This window comes from Aquarana catesbeiana, linkage group LG11, assembly GCF_042186555.1.
Source record: "Aquarana catesbeiana isolate 2022-GZ linkage group LG11, ASM4218655v1, whole genome shotgun sequence".
NCBI lineage: Eukaryota > Metazoa > Chordata > Amphibia > Anura > Ranidae > Aquarana > Aquarana catesbeiana.
The window spans coordinates 204,192,011-204,212,783 of NC_133334.1; the positions used below are offsets into that span (position 1 = coordinate 204,192,011).

General features: G+C 43.2%; 1 protein-coding gene across 2 annotated transcripts in view; it reads right to left on the reverse strand.

The window, feature by feature from the left end:
* Positions 1 to 20,773, reverse strand: part of EDC4 (enhancer of mRNA decapping 4) — a 470,500-nt gene that overhangs the window by 396,976 nt on the left and 52,751 nt on the right. For both annotated transcript variants that reach the window (XM_073605174.1, XM_073605175.1), the window contains exon 3: positions 11,997 to 12,108. In XM_073605174.1, the coding sequence (XP_073461275.1) occupies positions 11,997 to 12,108 (112 nt within the window). The remainder of the gene's footprint in view (positions 1 to 11,996; positions 12,109 to 20,773) is intronic.

Consider the following 20,773-nt stretch of genomic DNA (forward strand, 5'->3'; position numbering starts at 1 on the left):
GTCACCACGTTCTTGACGTTCGGAATTTCCGACAACATTCGTGTGACCGTGTGTATGCAAGACAAGTTTGAGCCAATATAGGTCAGGAAAAAAACATGGATTTTGTTGTCGAAAAATCCTATCGTGTGTACAGGGCATTAAAGTGTTTTAACACCTTTAAAAATCCCAAATATAGTTTGGTTATAGTGGTAAACATCTGAACATGGATTTCAACAAAGTCTTACAGCACTCAACTCAAATGACGGAGCGATCACATGTAAACAAACATGACGCCGGTTCCTCTCTCCCCTCTGTGTACCGATCGGTACACAGAGGGGGAGGGATCGGATGGGAGCAGCGCTGTGGGCTGGATGTGTAGTGAACACAACGCTGCTCAGTGACAAATACAGTCACATCCATCCATCCATGCTCAGCCATCGCCCCCATGCTCAGCAATACCCAGCACTACTCTGCAATACTCTGCAATGCCCCGCAATTCCCGGTGCAATACTCTGCAATGCCCCGCAATACTCTGCAATGCCCCGCAATACTCTGCAATGCCCCGCAATACCCAGCCATGCTCTGCTATACTCTGTGATATCCTGCCATGCTCAGCCATACCCGGCCATACTCGGCCTCTGTATGTGGCCAGGCTGTGGAAGTCTCACATATGTGGTATCGCAGTACTCAGGAGGAGTAGGAGAATCTATTTTGGGGTGTCATTTTTGGTAAGTGCTATGTGTTAGAAATATTGTATAAATGGAAAATTTTGTGTTAAAAAAAATGTGTTTTAACCACTTCCCGCCCGCCAGTAGTCATACGACGTCCTTGACTTTGTGTGGGGATATCTGAATGATGGGTGCAGCTACAGGCATCATTCAGATATCAGCTTTTTCAGCCGGCGATTCCCTACACCATGAGAACAATCATAGCGTCTGTTCCGCTGCTTGAACGTTCAGAGGGGACGTGAGAGGGGACGTGAGAGGGGACGTGAGAGGGGACGTGAGAGGGGACGTGAGAGGGGACGTGAGAGGGGACGTGAGAGGGGACGTGAGAGGGGACGTGAGAGGGGACGTGAGAGGGGACGTGAGAGGGGACGTGAGAGGGGACGTGAGAGGGGACGTGAGAGGGGACGTGAGAGGGGACTCCCCCCCGCCGCCCTCAGGTGCTTCTACCGACTCACCGCTAGGATCGAAGCCAGGATCTTTTTTTTTTTTATTCCAGGCTTCCCAGCCTAGAGGTGAGATGTGGGGTCTTATTGACCCCATATCTCACTGTAAAGAGGACCTGTCATGCCATATTCCTATTACAAGGGATGTTTACATCCCTTGTAATAGGAATAAAAGTGATCAAAAAATTTATTTTTTAGAAAAAAGCGTTAAATTAAAATAAAGTAAAATGAACAATAAAAAAAATTTTTTTTTTTTCCCCGTGTCCCGCGTGCTCGCATGCAGAAGCGAACGCATACGTAAGTCCCGCCCACATATGAAAATGGTGTTCAAACCACACATGTGAGGTATCGCTGTGATCGGTAGAGCGAGAGCAATAATTTTAGCCCTAGACCTCCTCTGTAACTCAAAACATGTAACCAGTAAAAAATTTTAAAGCGTCTCCTATGGGGATTTTTAAGTAGTGAAGTGTGGCGCCATTCCACGAGGATGTGCAATTTTGAAGGGTGTCATGTTAGGTATCTATTTACTCGGCATAACCTCATCTTTCACATTATGCAAAAATATTGGGCTAACTTTACTGTTTTGTTTTTTTTTTAAAGCACAAAACTTTTTTTTTTTTCAAAAAAAACTCGCTCGAAAAATTGCTGCGCAAATACCGTGTGAGATAAAAAGTTGCAACGACTGCCACTGTATTCTCTAGGGTCTTTTCTAAAAAAAAACATATATAATGTTTTGGGGTTCTATGTAATTTTCTAGCAAATAAATTATGATTTTTACATGTAGGAGAGAAATGTCAGAATTGGCCTGGGTGCTCCAGAACGCCTGAAGGTGCTCCGTGCATGTTGGGCCTCTGTATGTGGCCACGCTGTGTAAAAGTCTCACACAAGTGGTATCACCGTACTCGAGAGTAATAGCAGAATGTGTTTTGGGATGTAATTTGTGGTATGTAGGGCCGAAACAACTAATCAATTAATCGACAACGAATCGATTATGAAATTAATCGATTACTATTTTCATAATCGATTAATCGGCCAGTAACATAATGAGGGTAAAAAAAACTAAAAGTAGCCCTTTATAGTACAAAAAGAGCAAATGATCTTGATTGTAAATATTACTTTCACTGTTGCACAGTAAAAAAAACAAAAGGCTAATTTTTAATTTTTTTTTTAACTCTATTATGTTACTATATGTCTTAGGCCTGGTTCCCCACCCATGTGTTTTTTTGCAGAAATGCACTACAGTTCATTTAACGTTCACATCTATGCTTTTTTCAGCTGCTGTGTATTTGGAAAGGGTCAAGGACCTTTTTCAATGCAAAACGGTGTTTTTTTGGTTCAATATACTGCAATGGAGAAGCTGCAGAAAAGCATATAATATTACAGTTCTGTTTGAAAATCTGCAAAACAGTCTATAACTTTATTTTTCTTTGAATAAAAAAATTTGATCGGAGTCCGATGATATTTACCAGATTCAACCTCTAATAGTATATTCAGTATATCTCGTCTGTTATTCTCAGAGTGGATTAAAGATTTTACTCCCTAACCATATAGTTGGATATTTATATTTACCCCTGTGTATAGAGATATTTAGGAATAAATTGCCTTTTTTTTAAACTTTACATATTACCTAAAATTATACACCACGCTTTTTTTTTTTTTTTTTAAGGTTATTAACCGATTAATCGAACAATCGAAACAATAATCGGCCAACTAATCGATTATGAAAATAATCGTTAGTTGCATCCCTAGTGGTATGCATATGCTGTGTGTGAGAAACAACCTGCTAATATGACAATTTTGTGGGGGAAAAAAAAAAAAATCTTGATTTTGCAAAGAATTGTGGGAAAAAAATGACAACTTCAAAAAACTCATCATGCATCTTTCTAATACCTTGGAATGTCTTCTTTCCAAAAAGGGGTCATTTGGGGGGTATTTGTACTTTTCTGGCATGTTAGGGTCTCAAGAAATGAGATAGGCCGTCAGTACTTCAGGTGTGATCAATTTTCAGAGATTGGCACCATAGCTTGTGGTTTACATCCACTTTAAGGACCGAGCCTCTTTTTTAGATGTGTTTACAAGTTAAAAACAGTTTTTTGCTAGAAAATTACTTAGAATCCCCAAACATTATACATTTTTTTTCTATCACCCTAGAGAATAAAATGGTGGTCGTTGCAATACTTTCTGTCACACCGTATTTGCGCAGCGGTCTTACAAGCGCACTTTTTTTGGAAAAAATACACTTTTTTTAATTAAAAAAATTAGACAACAGTAAAGTTAGCCCAATTTTTTTTTAAATTGTGAAAGAATGTTACGCTGAGTAAATTGATACCCAACATGTCACGCTTCAAAACTGCGCCCGCTCGAATGGCAAATTTTTACCCTTAAAAATCTTCATAGGCGACGTTTCAAAAATTCTACAGGTTGCATGTTTTGAGTTACATTGGAGGTCTAGGGCTAGAATTATTGCTCTTGCTCTACCGATCACGGCAATACCTCACATGTGTGGTTTGAACACCGTTTTCATATGAGGGTGCTACTCACGTATGCGTTCGCTTCCGCACACGAGCTCGGTGGGATGGGGCAAGTTTACAATTTTTTTTTCTCATTTTACCTTTTTTTTTTTTAAACCGTGGAAAAATAAAAGTAAGAGTTTAAAAAAATGGCCCTTTAACCACTTGAGGACGGATATTGTTGTTATGGCAGCAGCTAGCTGCCATAACCCTGGTATCCCCGTGCCGCAAGATCACTTTTATCGGTGGCGGGAGAGGGGCCCCCCCGCCGTGCTCCGGTACCCTCCGCCGCTTACCGGAGCAGTCAGCAGCGGCGAGACGGTCCTTTCACGTCAGTGGCCTGGAGACATGTGCAGGGAAGGAGCGACGTCAAAACATCACTTCCGCCCATAGCATTAAAGGGCCATTTTTTTCTTTTTTTAAATCATTTTTTTAAATGACAATATTTTCATTTATTTATTTCACTTTTGTGTAAATCTTTTTGACCCCAGATCTTATATTTAAGAGGTCCTGTCTTGCTTTTTTTTCTATTACAGGTGATGTTTACATTCCTTGTATTAGGAATAAAAGTGACACAATTTTTATTTTTTTTTTTTTAAAGAACAGTGTAAATATAAAAAAAGGTAAAATAAATAAGGAAAAAAAAAACAAAACAAAACAAAATTTTTAAACACGCCCCGTTCCGCCGACCTCGCATGCAGAAGAGAACGCATACGTGAGTAGCGCCCGCATATGAAAACGGTGTTCAAACCACACATGCATCGCCGCGATCGGTAGAGCGAGAACAATAATTCTAGCCCTAGACCTCCTCTGTAACTTAAAACATGCAACCTGTAGAATTTTTTTAAACGTCGCCTATGAAGATTTTTAAGGGTAAAAGTTTGTCGCCATTCCACAAGCGGGCGCAATTTTGAACCGTGACATGTTGGGTATCAATTTACTCTGCGTAACATTATATTTCACAGTATATAAAAAAAATTAGGCTAACTTTATGGTTGTCTTATTTAATTCAAAAAGGTGTATTTTTCCAAAAAAAAGACTGCTGCGCAAATACGGTGTGACAGAAAGTATAGCAACGACTGCAAATTTATTCTCTAGGGTGTTAGAAAAAAAATGTATAATGTTTGGGGGTTCCAAGTAATTTTCTAGCTAAAAAAAATGTTTTCAAACTTGTAAACATCTCATTCAACAACCCCATACCTCCCTACCTTTCTTAACCACTTCGATACCAAGGACGTCATATGACGTCCTTGGCTTTGAGCAGGTATATCTGAATGATGGCTGTAGTTACAAACATCATTCAGATATTGCCGGTTTCAGCCGGCGAATCTCTACACCATAGGAACGATTATAGCGGCCGTTCCGCCGCTTGATCGTTCCTATGGGAGGCGAGAGGGGACGTCCCCCCCCCTCCCGCCGCCCTCCGGTGCCTGCTCCGACTCACCGTTACGATCGGTGAGGCGGAGAGTGGATCCGCCGGCGCCGGATGTAGATCTTAGAGATTTCCGGCGGACCAGATGGTCCCCGGAGTCTCCATGATCGTCGGAGGCCGGGCGCGATGTTATGACGTCACGCCCGGCCTCTCCATTCAAAAAAACGGCGCCGCTTCAGCTTGGAAGCGAAGATCGTTTTATTTTTTTTTTTTTATTTCAGGCTTCCCAGCCTAGTGGTGAGATATGGGGTCTTATTGACCCCATATCTCACTATTAAGAGCACCTGTCATGTTATATTGCTATTACAAGGGATGTTTACATTCCTTGTAATAGGAATAAAAGTGATCAATTTTTTTTTTTTCAAAAAAAAGTGTAAAAAAAAAAAAAAAAAAAAAAAAAAAAAAAAATATATATAACAATAAAAAAAAAATTTTTTAAAGCGCCGCTGTCCCCGTGTGCTCGCACGCAGAAGCGAACGCATACGTAAGTCCCGACCACATATGAAAACGGTGTTCAAACCATACATGTGAGGTATCGCCGCGAACGTTGGAGCGAGAGCAATAATTTTGGCCCTAGACCTCCTCTGTAACTCAAAACATGTAACCAGTAAAAAAATTTCAAGCATCGCCTATGGGGATTTTTAAGTACCGAACATTGGCGCCATTCCACGAGCGTGTGCAATTTTGAAGCGTGACATGTTAGGTATCTATTTACTCGTCGTAACTTCATCTTTCACAAAATGCAAAAACATTGGGCTAACTTTACTGTTTTGTTTTTTTTTTTTAAACACAAAACAGTTTTTTTCCCCAAAAAAACGCGTTCGAAAAATTCCTGTGCAAATACTGTGTGAGATAAAAAGTTGCAACAACCGCCATTGTATTCTCTAGGGTCTTTGCTAAAAAAACATATATAATGTTTGGGGGTTCTATGTTATTTTCTAGCAAAAAAATGATGATTTTTACATGTAGGAGCAAAGTGTCAGAATTGGCCCGGTATTGAAGCGGTTAATGCAGGAGTTTCGCAGATTTAGAGACTTAAGTAATTTTAAGCTCAATATGTCTAAGACAGAAGCCCTTAATATATCCCTAACTCCCTCTACCCTCACACAATTACGGACTAATTTCCCATTCCAGTGGGGAGCAAGGGGCATTTCCTATCTTGGAGTCACCATCCCATCTAACCTAGCCGACCTTTACAACCTCAATTACCCTCCTCTCCTATCCCGAATCCGGAAAGAATTAGATAAATGGAATCAGACCCCACTACCCTGGTTCAGCCGTATCAATACATTAAAAATGGATACACTCCCTAAACTTTTATACGTCTTCCAGACGATTCCGATACTTATCCCCCAGCGCTTCTTTGCTTCTCTACGTTCTATGTCTATACGCTTTGTCTGGCAGCAGGGGATGTCTCGTATTCGACATGCCCTGCTGACATACCCTAAAAACCGGGGAGGGGTTGGCCTCCCAGACTTCGAAATGTACCACAGGGCTGCAGTCCTATCTAGGATTATGGAGTGGTTCCCTCGCCCGTTCCCCAAGGCATCCACTGCCATAGAACAAGACCTCTCCACTTCTGACCTTCGAGCTCTGCTCTGGGGTTATGGTCGAGGGCTTCCCGCCCTAGCTAATTGCTCTCCATTGACAACTGCAGCACTACACCTGTGGTATAGAAAGGGATTATTACCAATACTATCTACTGACCCCTCACCGCTTACTTCGCTCTTTGACCATCCAGACCTCCCCCAGGGTATGGGCTCTACTCTAGTGGGCCCATATTCACGAGACACCTGGCCTACAGCCAACTCATTCATACACCCTAACACGGGTACGCCGGTTCTCCCGGGAGACAGGGGTAATTGGCTCACAGCCTTACGCATCTCCTCCTTTTGCTCTGACCTATTCTCTTCCACCCACACCCATAGACCCCTAACAGACTATGAGCAGCTGTGTTCTCTCTCGGAAACACCCAGGCATCTACTATCCACCATTTACAAACTATTACACTCACTGACTCACGATCAACTGCCACCTTACACGAGGAGATGGGCCACTGACCTAGGCAAAGATCTTTCACCAGATGACTGGCAAAAGTCTTTTCACTTCACACACAAGTCCTCCATCTCTTGCCATATACAAGAAAAAAATTTTAAGCTCTTGGCACGATGGTACAGAGACCCCCAATCGTTACACAAAATTTTTCCCTCTACTGCCACAACCTGTTGGAGATGTGGAGACCCGGAGGGCAATTATCTCCACATATGGTGGAATTGCAACGCCATCCAGCCGTTTTGGTCACAGGTTTTTGCCGTATACAGTAGCCTCTATGATAGACCCACGACGCCCACGCCTGAAATGGCGTTGCTGTCCATGCTACCAGGTTCAATACCCTCTCAGAAACGAACCCTACTTTGTTTTTTCCTCTCAGCAGCTAGGCAACTCATACCACTTTACTGGAAAACTACCACTACCCCACTGCTGTCCTCCTGGGTCTCCATTGTTAATGATATCATGCGAATGGAGGAGATGATCGCCTTAGACAATGACACCTACGATAAATTCAAAACTATGTGGCTAATATGGATTGATTACGCCACCTCAAATGCTTTGAAAAGTCTGCTAAAGCCACCTGACTAATAAATTCCACCCAGAGCTCCCATCGTGTTGCCCCAGGGCCTGCCAGCTCGACTTGACCCTCCTACCCTTACCTGTTCCCCACCTTCTTTCCTCTCCTCTCTCTTCTTTACACCATTCTCTCCTTCCCCTCCCTTTTAGGATATAAACAGCAGACGTTGAAATTAACGAACTGTGGTTGTTCTGTAGTATGGTTTATATGTTATTCATAGGTTTGAAACTGAACCAAACTGGTATACACTCATTTTTATATATATATATAGTTTGTGTACAGGCAAATTGATTTCTACCATGCTATTCGCTATATATTAAGTTTTGCCAATGTTAAATGGCTCTGTATAACCTTGCAAACTCAATAAAAATATATTTAACTCTAAACTTGTAAACATCTAAAAAAAAAAAAAAAAAAAAAAAAAAAAAAAAGAAGAGGACTGATTCTTAAAGTGGAGTTTCACCCAAAAAAATAAAAAATAAAAAATCATTAATGTGCATGAAAAAAAAATAAATAAAACACATTTGGAGGAAATTTTTTTTTTTTTTTTACTCACCTCTTTAATGCCTATTGCTAGGGGGTCCCTTGTAATCTGTCTCTTTTGGTGCCTGGGCTCCTGACGTCACTTCCCTCGGTGTAGGAAGGGAGATCAGCTCTCCCCCCTCCCTCTAGGCAATCATCTCGGACACGCGACAGGTCCCAGATGATCGCTCGGCCAGTCACGGAACGCATTCGCAGTGGGTGCCCGGCTGTGAAGCCACAGCCGCGCACCCACAGTTACAATGCCAGCACCGCCAAGCCGAGGGGGAGAGGAGCGGTGCTTCGTTCCCCCGCATCACTTGACCCTGGGACAGGTAAGTGTCCGATTATTAAAAGTCAGCAGCTGCAGTATTTGTAGCTGCTGACTTTTAATTTTTTTTTTAAGCGGAACTCCGTTTTAAGTGGTTAAGACCAGGCCTTTTCTGGAACTTTTTTTTTAGCAGAGCCTCTAGAGGATAAAATTGCAATTGTTTAAATATTTTATGTCACACCGTATTTGCACAGCCTTTTTTGACTTAAACACAAAAACAGTAAAGTTAGCCCAATTGCTTTGTATAAGGTTAAAGACGATGTTAGGTCGAGACGGTTTCACACACAGCAAGGAAAGCTGTCCACAGGGGTGTAGCACCAAAAGGGGCACACTTTTCCACTATGTATGCGGCAATACCAACTTGAGCTCCAACAAAAGGTATCCCCCTATATGATAAGTGCAGTTTTTACACATTCAGATATTCCATTCGCCTCTATACTTAAGGGGACTGTATACTTACCCATTTAATAACTTAATCCAGTACCCATGGGCCATTTCTTGGTACTACTGATATTGTATTGAACACGCTTATAGTGGAAATTTGTGACCACTTAGCGCTGTGTGTGATTTATACTCAAATACCTATACATGACTACTATATACCACATGATATATGTGTATCCCACTACTTTAGACACACATATGCAATTCCATTTTTTTGGCTGTTTGTCAGTTTGGTCAAGTTCTCCCACACCTTGAGCCACTAGTTTACCAGCACCTACCCAGTATCTGTCCTGAGTAAGCTAATAATTTAGTGATACGCTTCGACAAGCACGTTTTTTGGAGGCATTACTGGATCAGAAATTTCTTTTACCTTGATACTAGGGCTGTTGAAAATAATCGTAGCATCGCGATTCGACCATACACGATGCGACATCCATGCTACGACTGGAATAATCGATGTTTGGATGACCTCATCCTCGCGCCGTGTTATGCCCTGCCTTCGCGACCGAGCGGAGCCGAAAGCCGCCGAAGACCCGTGGGAGTAAGCCGCGCCGGCTTTTCCCGCTTCCTGCCTCCCACTGACATCATCCCCTGCTGCCCAGCGTCGAGGAGCGACGCTGTGTGCACTTTGGCGGGGACACGGAGAGCCGGTGTTTGGAACTGCTGCTAAGAGTGGCGGCGGCCGGCTTGTGGAGCACGGAGCTCCAAGGAGGAGAGTGGAGCCGCGGCATATCCAGCCAGGTGTGTCGCATCAGCCAAGTGAGGGGGCCGCGGGGAGGACACAGAGGGGGGGTGGACGTGGTAAGGGAGGTGCTGTTTCATTACCATAGCGCTCCCCTGCCATGTGTCACCACGGACCAATTCCCATCCTTCTCGTCCCCCCCCCCCCTCTACACAGTATTCATGCAGATAGGGCAATAAAAAACAAAAAATGGTGTGCAGTGCTTTGTGGTGATGTACAAAAGAGTGTTAAGTAGTGAAAAATATAGTCCTGTAATATATAAATCTGTGATCTGATTGAAAGAAATCTTTTGTGTATTCAAAGTAATTACAGTGCTGAGTGTGCTCTGCTGTGTTCAAATCATTCACCAGAAACCAGGAATGATTTGAATCATGTCTGCAATCTCTGACCATCTCCTGTATCATGTCTGCAGTCTTACCATCTTCTGTAGTCATTTGGGGGTAGTCTGGAACTCCTCTTTAAGTTGTCTGCTGTGGTTACACTTTGCTCCTTGCAGGGAGTGTTGTCTTTTTTTTTTTTAAGAACAGATAAAATTTAGAAAATGGAGTTCTTCTGACTGCTTGAATTTTTTGGATGAAAACCGTGCGCAGAAATCGTGATGCATCGTGGAATCGAATCGTGGACCGGATAATTGTACTCAAATCGAATCGTGAGGCCAGTGAAGATGCGCACCCCTACTTGATACAGTATTTAATTAATCTTTGTACCGTAGGTCCAGTCCTCTATAACTGCATTATTGGGTAACTGTGTCCATACAGGGTGTTTGTACTTTTATATGTTTTTTTAACTATGTTGTAATAAAATGTATACTTTTTTACTGATTCTCTCTCTCATGTGCCCACAAAGTCCGCTAATTTTTTTTAACTTGGTCAATCCTTGAATATATGGTTACATCTACAGTGCAAGGGATGCATCCTTACTCTAAGGCCCCATACACACGGTTAGATTTTCTGCCGATTTTTGTCTTCAGATTTACGAAAACTATATACTATGAGGTCAAACCCTAAGAGTTTCAATTTGTATGCAATCAGGCAGGCCCTTGCACTACATGGTTTTGGTAAATCTGAAGACAAAAATCTGCAGAAACTCTAATAGTGTGTATGGGGCTGAGTGTTGTGCAGGTCTTCGGCACAGCTAATGTATGCCTGCTGTTTAGAGAGCCAAGTTTGATAGTTTACACCAGTGTTTCTCAACTCCAGTCCTCAAGGCACCCCAACAGGTCATGTTTTCAGGCTTTCCCTCAGATTAAACAGCTGTGGTAATTATTAAGGCGGTGAATCTGAGCAAATCACCCGTGCAAAATAATGGAAGTCCTGAAAACATGACCTGTTGGGGCGCCTTGAGGACTGGAGTTGAGAAACACTGGTTTACACAGTAAAGAAAACACATTTCAAACATGGCCTAGTTTACACAGTAACAAAACAGATACCAGGTTACCTGGTCTAACCTGTGCATGATGCTGGACTGTATATAAAGCTCAGACTCAATTGTCATGGTGGGCATACCCCCAGGGGGGGATCTTAAGGTACTCGGCTCAATAACGATGGATCACGACCCTGGACCTGTATATCACCCTGCAGCTAACTCATCGCACAAACAAAATTGTAAACTAGAAAAGCTGATTTCTCTGGGAAGGAGACAAGGTCCATCACCTAAACACACTAGTAAAAGGTATATTTGAAGACGTTTGTGTGCACTAAAAATGTATTATTATTATAATACAGGATTTATATAGCGCCAACAGTTTACGTAGCGCTTTACAACTTGAGGATAGACAGTACAAATACAATACACTTTACTACAGTAGGAATCAGAGGGCCCTGCTCCTTAGAGCTTACAATCTAAGACAGTGGTTCTCAACTCCAGTCCTCAGGACCCACCAACAGGCCAGATTTTAAGTATTACCTTGGGGAGTTGCAGACTAGAATACTGCAATCACCGAGCAGCAAGTGATATCACCTGTGATGTATTTTAGCTATCTTGCAAACCTGGCCTGTTGGTGGGTCCTGAGGACTGGAGTTGAGAACCACTGATCTAAGAGATTATAATTTGGAACAAAAATACAGCTTTATTAACAAAATAGTACAAAGTACATTTCTTGCCCAATGCCCTTTTTTTGCCCTAGAGCACCTGGCGCCTCTTTCATTCAACCAGACTAAAAAAAATATAATTTTTAAGGTGATAACTGTTCTTGTTAAGTGGTATATTTAACATTCAAACTCTGCAACCAACAACTTACCTTATTACTTCCTCTTGCTTTACTGCAAATATTGGAGTCATTGCTAGCCACTATTTCAACATCTCTTTCTGTAATCTCAATGGATGTAGAAGAATCATCTCCAGATAAGAAGCTTAAAAAAAAGAATAAACAAATTATGATAAAAAAAAAAAAAAAATTATATATATATATATATATATATATATATATATATATATATATATATATATATATATACACACACACACACATACACACACATACATACACACACATATATACATACATATACATACAAAAAAAACCCGAACACTTTAGAAGTTTGTACACATCTAATCAGAAGATTAAAAACAGATTGGACCATTTTACAGACATCTTTTACATGGCTGTTGCCCAGGATAAGCTTCAAATAAATATATTTTTTACATCATATTTTTGAACAACATGATGGGGATGTAAAAGTTTGTGAAACCACCAATCCCATGGTGTCAATAGGCCTGGGACAGGTTTTAAACATCCCAGTTACATGGTGTGAATTGCTGCCAAATCACTGTGGTACAAATGTTAAAAACCATTAAGGTTGGGTGACGGATGGTGTGGAAGGCCCCCCAACCTTGAAGGATCCTAAGGATGTGCAAACTTTTGTCAGTGTATTTCTGCACTTGAAAAACACAGGGATGCACTCTTTATAGAACCATTCTGAGTTTTCCTGACACCACAGCTTTACACATTCAAAATATCCAACATCAAAACACAAGCAAAGTGCATAGTATATGCATACCAGTGTAGTGAAGAAAAGACTGGTACAATGAGAGGACAAAGCAACCTCTCCTGAAAATGGTGGCCTACACATCATGACTTTGCAGTCATTTTAAAGCACATAATCCCTACATATTCAAAACTGTATGCATTTGTCAGCCAATTAGTTTTTACATGTCCATGAGAGCCTTGCCTCCCTGGGGACTCGCACTCCTGATTGGCTTTTGGTAGCAGGACAATCACAGCCAGTTAGCTGATGGCTCTAGCTGCGGTTCATCACAACCACTGAACCAATCGGGAGACAGAGGGGGTGGGGCCGAGCCACAGTACTGTGTGTAAATGGACACATGTATACGTGATTCTGCAGAAGACACCCACCCTGTCGCAGTACCCCTGCTCATGGTGGTTGGGAACTAGTTAAAGTGACGTGCTCAAAAACAAAAAAATGCAGTTTTTTGTTTTTTTACAATTTTCTTTTTTTGTTTTTTTACAATGTTTTTTTTTTTTTATCTCCCCCTTGAGACAGAGAAAGAGACCGAGGATAGAGATTCCCCAGTCCCCTTCTCTGCAGCCTCAGCTGCACTGAAAATGAATGGAGAGAAGACAGATGCTCCTCACCATTCATAAACTGAGACATCGTAATCACAGGAGGTTACAATGTTTCAGTTATGTGAATGGACAGTCAGCTAACTCTGTTCATACACAAAGGAAGGAGGAGGACATGGAGGGGGGACAGCGGAATGGAGGGGGCTTGGAGGATGCAGTGACAGTCAGCGGTGATCGCGTGTGGGGGAGTTACAAGCACCGATCACCGCTGTATAGATTTCACTAAAGCAGCTGAAAGCGGGGGGGTAGCTTGTAACTCCCCCACGCGCCAATCACTGCTGACTCTCAAGGTATCAGGAGGATTTACTCGAGTACAAGTATTTGGGCAAATGCTCGGTATCGGTGACGATACTGGTATCGGTACAACCCTAAAAATATTATTTTATATATATATATATATATATATATATATATATATATATATATATATATATATATATATCTCGCTCTATTAATTTTTTTTTTTTGAGCACGTCACTTTAACCAGTTCCCAACCACCATATAGCAGATGTACTGCTACAGAGTGGCTGTTCTGTACAGAATCACGTATATATTTGTGATTCTGCACTTCCGCCCAGGGGTTGGCGATTACTCACAGCAGAAGCCGATCTGCAACTGCTGGACAATGAAAGTCCACCGGCACCCGCAGGGCAGAGACACAAGATGGAGCTCTGCTAATGTAAACAAGGCTAAGCTCCATTCTGACAGGGGGAAAGTAATTGTGTGTCCCTGCAAAGCAGGGAATAAAAATAGGATTTTTTCATCATACTTACCTGTAAAATCCTTTTCTTTGAGTACATCATGGGACACAGAGTCTGGCTAATATTCATTACCTGCTGGGTTATACATCAGGTGAATGGACACTGGTAGACCAAAGGTTTTCAGACAGGAAGTGATCCCCTATATAACCCCCTCCCATACAGGAAGTACTTTAGTTTTGTAGCAAGCACCGAGTCTTTAAAAATAAAAAAGAAGAGGGGAAGAATCTTTGTGTCCCATGATGAACTCAAAGAAAGGGATTTTACAGCCTTGAGGGGAGGGAGACACCCTGCCAAACAATAGCCATCAGACCTTATACAGCAGCCCACAGTACACTGCAGCTGAAAGCTGAATCCTTGCCTGCTCGAACATCCACTTGATAAAATTTTGTGAACGTATGCACTGAAGACCAGGTAGCAGTCTTGCAAATCTGAGCCACAGATACCTGATGGCGAAAAGCCCAGGAGGTTCCTACACCCCTGGTAGAATGAGCTCTCACCATAAAGGGAGGAGCTTTAGGTTTCATACTGTAGGCCTGAATGACCAAGTGACGGACCCAATTGGCAATAGAAGCTGCCTGCTGACACCACTTTTGGCAAAAAGGATGGAACAGGTCGTAACACGACTCTGTCATGGTGAAGGATCAAGTAAGGTTCCCTGCATGAAAGTGCCGCCAACTCCGACACCCTTCTAGCCGAGGTGATAGCCACGAGGAAGTCTAGCTTGCGTGACAGCAAGTCTAATGGAATTTCCTTAATAGGTTCAAATGGTTGTTTCTGTAACACAGACAGCACCAAGTTCAAGTCCCAAGGACACATAGGTGACCTAATGGGGGTAAGCAAGCGAGTTCCCCCTTGCATAAAGGTTCGGATCAGTGAATGGGAGGCTAAAGGCCTTTGGAAGAATACTGATAGGGCCGAAACAGAACTCCGATTCTACAGCTGACTGTAGAAAAGAGACTTCTCCCAATCACATATTTCGGAGGATGCCATCTTTCACACCAAGCAATACAAGTCTTCCAGACCTTATGAGAAATCTTCCTAGTGACAGCTTTTGTAGCATTCACTAGAGTAGACACCACTGGCCCCAAGATGCCACGGTCCTTTAAAACCCTGTCTTCAATAGCCATGCCGTCAAATTTAGAGATTGTAAATTGGGGTGGAATATAGGACCCAGAGACAGTAGGTCGGGGCGACGTGGAAGCATCAATTGCCCGTCTATTGTCAGTCTCACAATCTCCGGGAACCAGGGCCTTCCGGGCCAGGCTGGTGCCACCAGAATGACGAACCCCCTCTCTCCGAATCCTGCGCAACAAATGTGGAAGGAGAGGGATCAGAGGGAAAGCATAAACCAGGGAGTACTGGCTCCATGGAACTATCAGAGCATCTGTTCCAATTGCCAGAGGATCTCTTGTTCAAGACACACACTGCTGTAAGCTTGTTGAACCTGGATGGTAGTAGGTCGACCTCTGGCCATCACCAACGTTGGCAAATTTCCTGGAACACCTTTGGGTGTAGGGACCATCCTCCCAGGCAGATCTGCTGGCATCTGAGATAATCTGCCTTCCAGTTCTCTACTCCCAGGATATGGACTGCCGATATGATTGACACATGTCCCTCTGCCCAGGCTAGTATGTAGTTAACCTCCTTCAGAGCTGAACGGCTCCTGGTACCGCCCTTTGGTGGTTTATACAGGCCACTGCCGTGGCATTGTCGGACCGAACGCTGATGAGGCAGTCCTGAAGCTCCGTTGCCCAGGACCGTAGGGCCAGGACATACTGCCAGCAATTCTAGGGCGTTGACGGGCAGGGTCTGTCCTGTCCCTGACCCACTGAGCTGTGAGCCCATATAGGGTCGCTCCCCAGCCTGAGAGACTGGCATCTGTAGTCAGTACTCTCCAGATTACCAGAAGAAAGGATTTTCCCTTTCACAGGTTCTGATCCTGCAACCACCAGTTTAGGCTTAAGCATGCCTGAGTAGATAAGCACATTGGATAATGCAGGGCTTTTCTTCCTCTGTTCCAAGCCAACAAGATGTCTTGGTGTAAAGGTCTGGAACTGGACATAGGGCACTGACTCGAAGGAGGATACCATCCTCCGTAGAAGACTCATACAGAGCCGAATGGAGGGTTGTCTTGGTGCCCCTTATCTGACGCACCTGATGCTTCAGGGCACAGATGCTTATGGGTGGCAAGAATACTCTTGCTTGGACAGTGTGTAGGATCAGACTTAAATACTTTACACTTTGAGCTGGTCTCAATCCTGACTTTTCAGCATTTATGATCCAGCCTAAGCTTTTCAAATACCGCACTTTGTATATTATGCCCTGTTCTAGAGCCTGTACGGAGCGATCTCTGAGCAGGAGGTCGTCCAGATACTCGAGCACCAGGATCCCTTGGGCCCTTAAAAGGCCCAGTACTGGTGCTAGGACCTTTGTGAGCACCCGGGGAGCTGTAGCAAGCCGAAGGGTAGAGCCACAAACTGAAAATAACGTTCCTCTACTGCAAAACGTAGGAACCTCTGATGAGGCTGAAAGATAGGTACGTGTAAATACGTGTCTTTTTTTATTGATGGAGGCTAGAAAGTCTCCCCTCTGGAGTGAGGTTACTACTGAGCGGACAGACTCTTTCCGAAAGGACTGTATCAATAGATACCTGTTCAGAGACCTTAGGTCCAAAATGGGCCTTGTGTCCCTGTTTGGTTTCTGAACCGTAAACAGGTTTGAGTAAAACCACGTGACCCTTTACAATCACTCCTTGATGTACTATAGAAAATGTAGTGCCTAAAGCAATAAGTTTCTTTTTGGAGGATTCGAGGGAACGCTGGATCTTACAAACCTCCGAGTGGGAACCCCACGCAACGCCAGCTTGTAACCGTGAGATATAATTGAGGTGACCCACTCGTCCTGAATTGTTGTTTTCCAAACTTCCGTGAAGTGCAGCAGCCTTCCCCCTACCCGATGGAGTGGGGACATCCCCTCAAAAAGGAGAGCTTGGTGCTGGGTTTAGAAGGATTTTGGACCCAGGGTCTTTTCTGGCCCTGGCCTAGCACCCTGTTGGCGGCAGAACCACCCTGCCGCTGAGACATTTGAGGAAGCAGTCCCTGGGTTTTTTAACGCGGGACGTCTGGTGCTTTTCTTCACAACTAGTAGAGAACTCTTTCCTCCGGAAATTTTTTGGCTATATTTGTCCAAGTGATCACCAAATAATTGTTGCCCATGAAACAGGAAATCTGCCAATAACTTTTTACAAGGAAGCTTGGCTGACCAGTTCTTAAGCTATAAAAGTCTGCGCATATGTACAGACAAGAGAGCCAGACGAGAAACCTGCCGTATTGAATCCTTTAAAGCATCAACAGCAAAACACAGAGCTCGAGGAATATCTGTCTTACTTTCAGGCAGATCATCCTCCTAGTTAGGCATATCAGGCCCTTTGACCTGATCCTTTATGAACTGGCAAATACCAATTGCTGTAACCGCTGGCTGAATAGCTGAACTGGCCACAGAAAAGGAAGCCTTTAATAATAACTCCAATTTCTTGTCAACAGGGTCTTTCAAGCCCTGGGTGTAATCTATCGGACAAGTTAAGTTCTTGTTTAAGGAAGAGACTGCTGCATCTACGGCCTGCATGCTCCATTTTGTAGCCTCCCCGGCGATATGATTATGTCAGATTTTTGCGACTCAAAGCGGTACAATCATTTTGCATAGAAAATCGGTGTTTTACATTGTAGGCCTGTAATTATTAGCAATAACACACTTAAATCTGTCCAAACAAGAGTCTAGTAGATATCCCGGGTATGATGAAGTTTGAAACACAAAATCTTAAATTATAAATATAATAGAGATAAATAGTTATAAAAAATAATAATATAAAATTAATTTCCCCACGATTCACTATTGCTCAATTCTGTAAGTGTTCTAATTTACTATAGCTGTTTTCTAGCTGGTCTAAAACCACTTTTGACGTAAAGGGACACTTTACTTAACTGGAAATCTCCAGTTTCCAAGCAGAAAAAACAGTATATATATCATAAAACTGCACGCAGGGCATTGGACAAAGCACTGGGGACAAAAGGGATGTGAAATAATTTCATACAGTAAAGTAATCTGTAAGATTACAGTGTACTGCGTGATAAATTTTTCACTTTTTTTAATTTGCCGCCTGGCTCCGCCCCCGTGCGTCGTGCAGGGAACGGAGCCCGGCACAAAGAGGCATCGTGCGGAGGATAGAGCCCGCTGACACAGCGGGGGGGACTTTGCAGGATCCTGGGGACAAGGCAAGTATACCGCACTAGGATCCTGCAATGCAATCCAGAGTGTGGCTCGGGGTTACCGCTAATGGTGCTGAAATTTAACCCCGAGCCACACTCGGGAAAACCACCAGGGAGGTTAAACAAACTTTTCATCCATGGGATATTAAAGGGATAACCTCTTATGAGGAACAAAAGTCCTGTCAGGATGTTCCCAATCAGCATACACTGCCTGTTCCAACAGGGGAGGGAAAGTCTGTGTGACCTGAAGAGGTGCCACCCCCCCTCCCGCCGCACTCCGCCGCTTACCGGAGCCGTCGGCAGCGGTGGAGGCGATCGGGACCTGTCAGTGTCTGTGTATGGAGACGAGTGAGGGGAAGATGGCCCCCACCCGTCTCCATATTATAGCAGGGCGGAAGCAACGTCAAAACATCACTTCCGCCCATACGTCTTAAAGGCACATTTTTCTGTTATTTTTTAAATGACAATTTTTTTTTTTTTTATTGCATTTAAGTCCAAATATAAGATCTAAAAAAACTTGTGCTAACTTTACTGTTGTCTTACTTTTTAATTCAAAAAAGTGAATTTTTTCCAAAAAAAGTGCGTTTGTAAGACCGCTGCGCAAATACGGTGTGAAAAAAAAGTACTGCAATGACCACCATTTTCTTCTCCATGGTGTTAGAAAAAAAAACAATATATAATGTTTTGGGGTTCTAAGTAATTTTCTAGCAAAAAAAAAAAAAGCTTTAAACTTGTAAAACATCAAAATCTCAAAACAAGTCTAGTCCTTAAGTGGTTAAGCTCCTCCCCATCTTCAACCCATTCCTGCTCCAGACTAGGAGAATCCTTGGAGGGGGGGGGATATGTCACACTTCCTGCCATCCTACGGGATGAAGGCAATCATGCCAGCATTCCTGTGCTTTAACCCGACTAGGGCTGAGGACAGTTCATCCTTAGTGATAAAGGGTGAAGCGGGAGCGTTGACTGTAGGCACAATACCAGATAGGCGCAGTGGCTCAGATTGCTCGGAAGCCCCTGGTCCTTCAGGGGATACAACACTAGGGATACGACTAGGTTCATCAGGAACTACTGATGACATAGGTGTGCCCTTCCCTGTGGTGTTAGTCCCACTCCTCTTTTTGGAAGACGTTTAATAAACACAAAGAGTACATGGGTGTAGTATTAAAACACCTTAAGCCTGCCAAGCAACACCTGGCGACTCACGTGACCCGGGTAAGAGAAAAAGGAACCACTGCAAGTGTCTGTTCAGAATCTGCTCTGCGTCCCACTGCTGCCTTCTGGAAGCACCACATGCTTTGACTATACAGTTTAAATAAGCTGGGTGTGCGCCGGAGCATTCTGTGAGTGCGTACGCATGCACGTGGTCCCGCCGAACATGCATGACTGTATTCGCGTTAAACCCGAATCTTCGTGCGCCCAGATAAAGGCTACGGCGCATGTGCAGCAAAGCTGCGTGCGCTATAGCCAACAAACTGCCGAGCCCAGAGGCGCTCTTGCGAACGCAGTGCACCATAGCGAACCAAGGCGAAATGGCGCACTGTCTTGCGCCATCATACAGGTAAATAACAGCCAGACACAAGCAAAAAAGTTACACTTTGCAAGCACAGACAGCTAGCCCAAAATTCCCCCGTATGGTCACCGCACACAGGTGTCCAGCTTTTAGCTAGCTTGACTGATTGTTACAATCACTGGAACACCCCACAATAATAAAAAAAAAAAAAAAAAAAGGGGTTTCACATACCCGTCCGGGCACAGGGCCACTTAGAAACTAAGGGCCCAATCTTCATCCTTTACGGCGGGTTCCTGTCACTTGGACCTACAAGGACTGGGTACCCTTTTCATGTTTAGGGTCCACTCCCTTGGACCTGTACAGCACCCTGCAGAAAATGCCTTAGCGCTGTAGGGGATCACTTCCTGCCTGAAGACCTTTGGTTTACCAGTGTCCATTCACCTGTTGATGAAGTATAACCCAGCAGGTAATGATTATTAGCCTGACTCTGTGTCCCATGATGCATGAAAGAAATCCATCACTTCCCTTAGTAAAAGCAGCACAAAGTTTACACAAAAACACGCAATTACCCTTTGATTATCATTTTCACTTAGGGATGTACTCACTTTTGTTGCCAGTGGTTTAGACATTATTAGCTGTATGTTGAGTTATTTTGAGGGGACATGAAATCTACACTGTTATACAAGCTGTACACTCACTACTTTACATTGTAGCAAAGTGTAATTTCTTCAGTGTTGTCACATGAAAAGATAGAATAAAATATTTACAAAAATGTGAGGGGTGTACTCACTTTTGTGAGATACTGTGTGTATGAGAGAGATATATATATATATATATATATATATATATATATATATATATATATATATATAGATATAGAGAGAGAGAGAGAGAGAG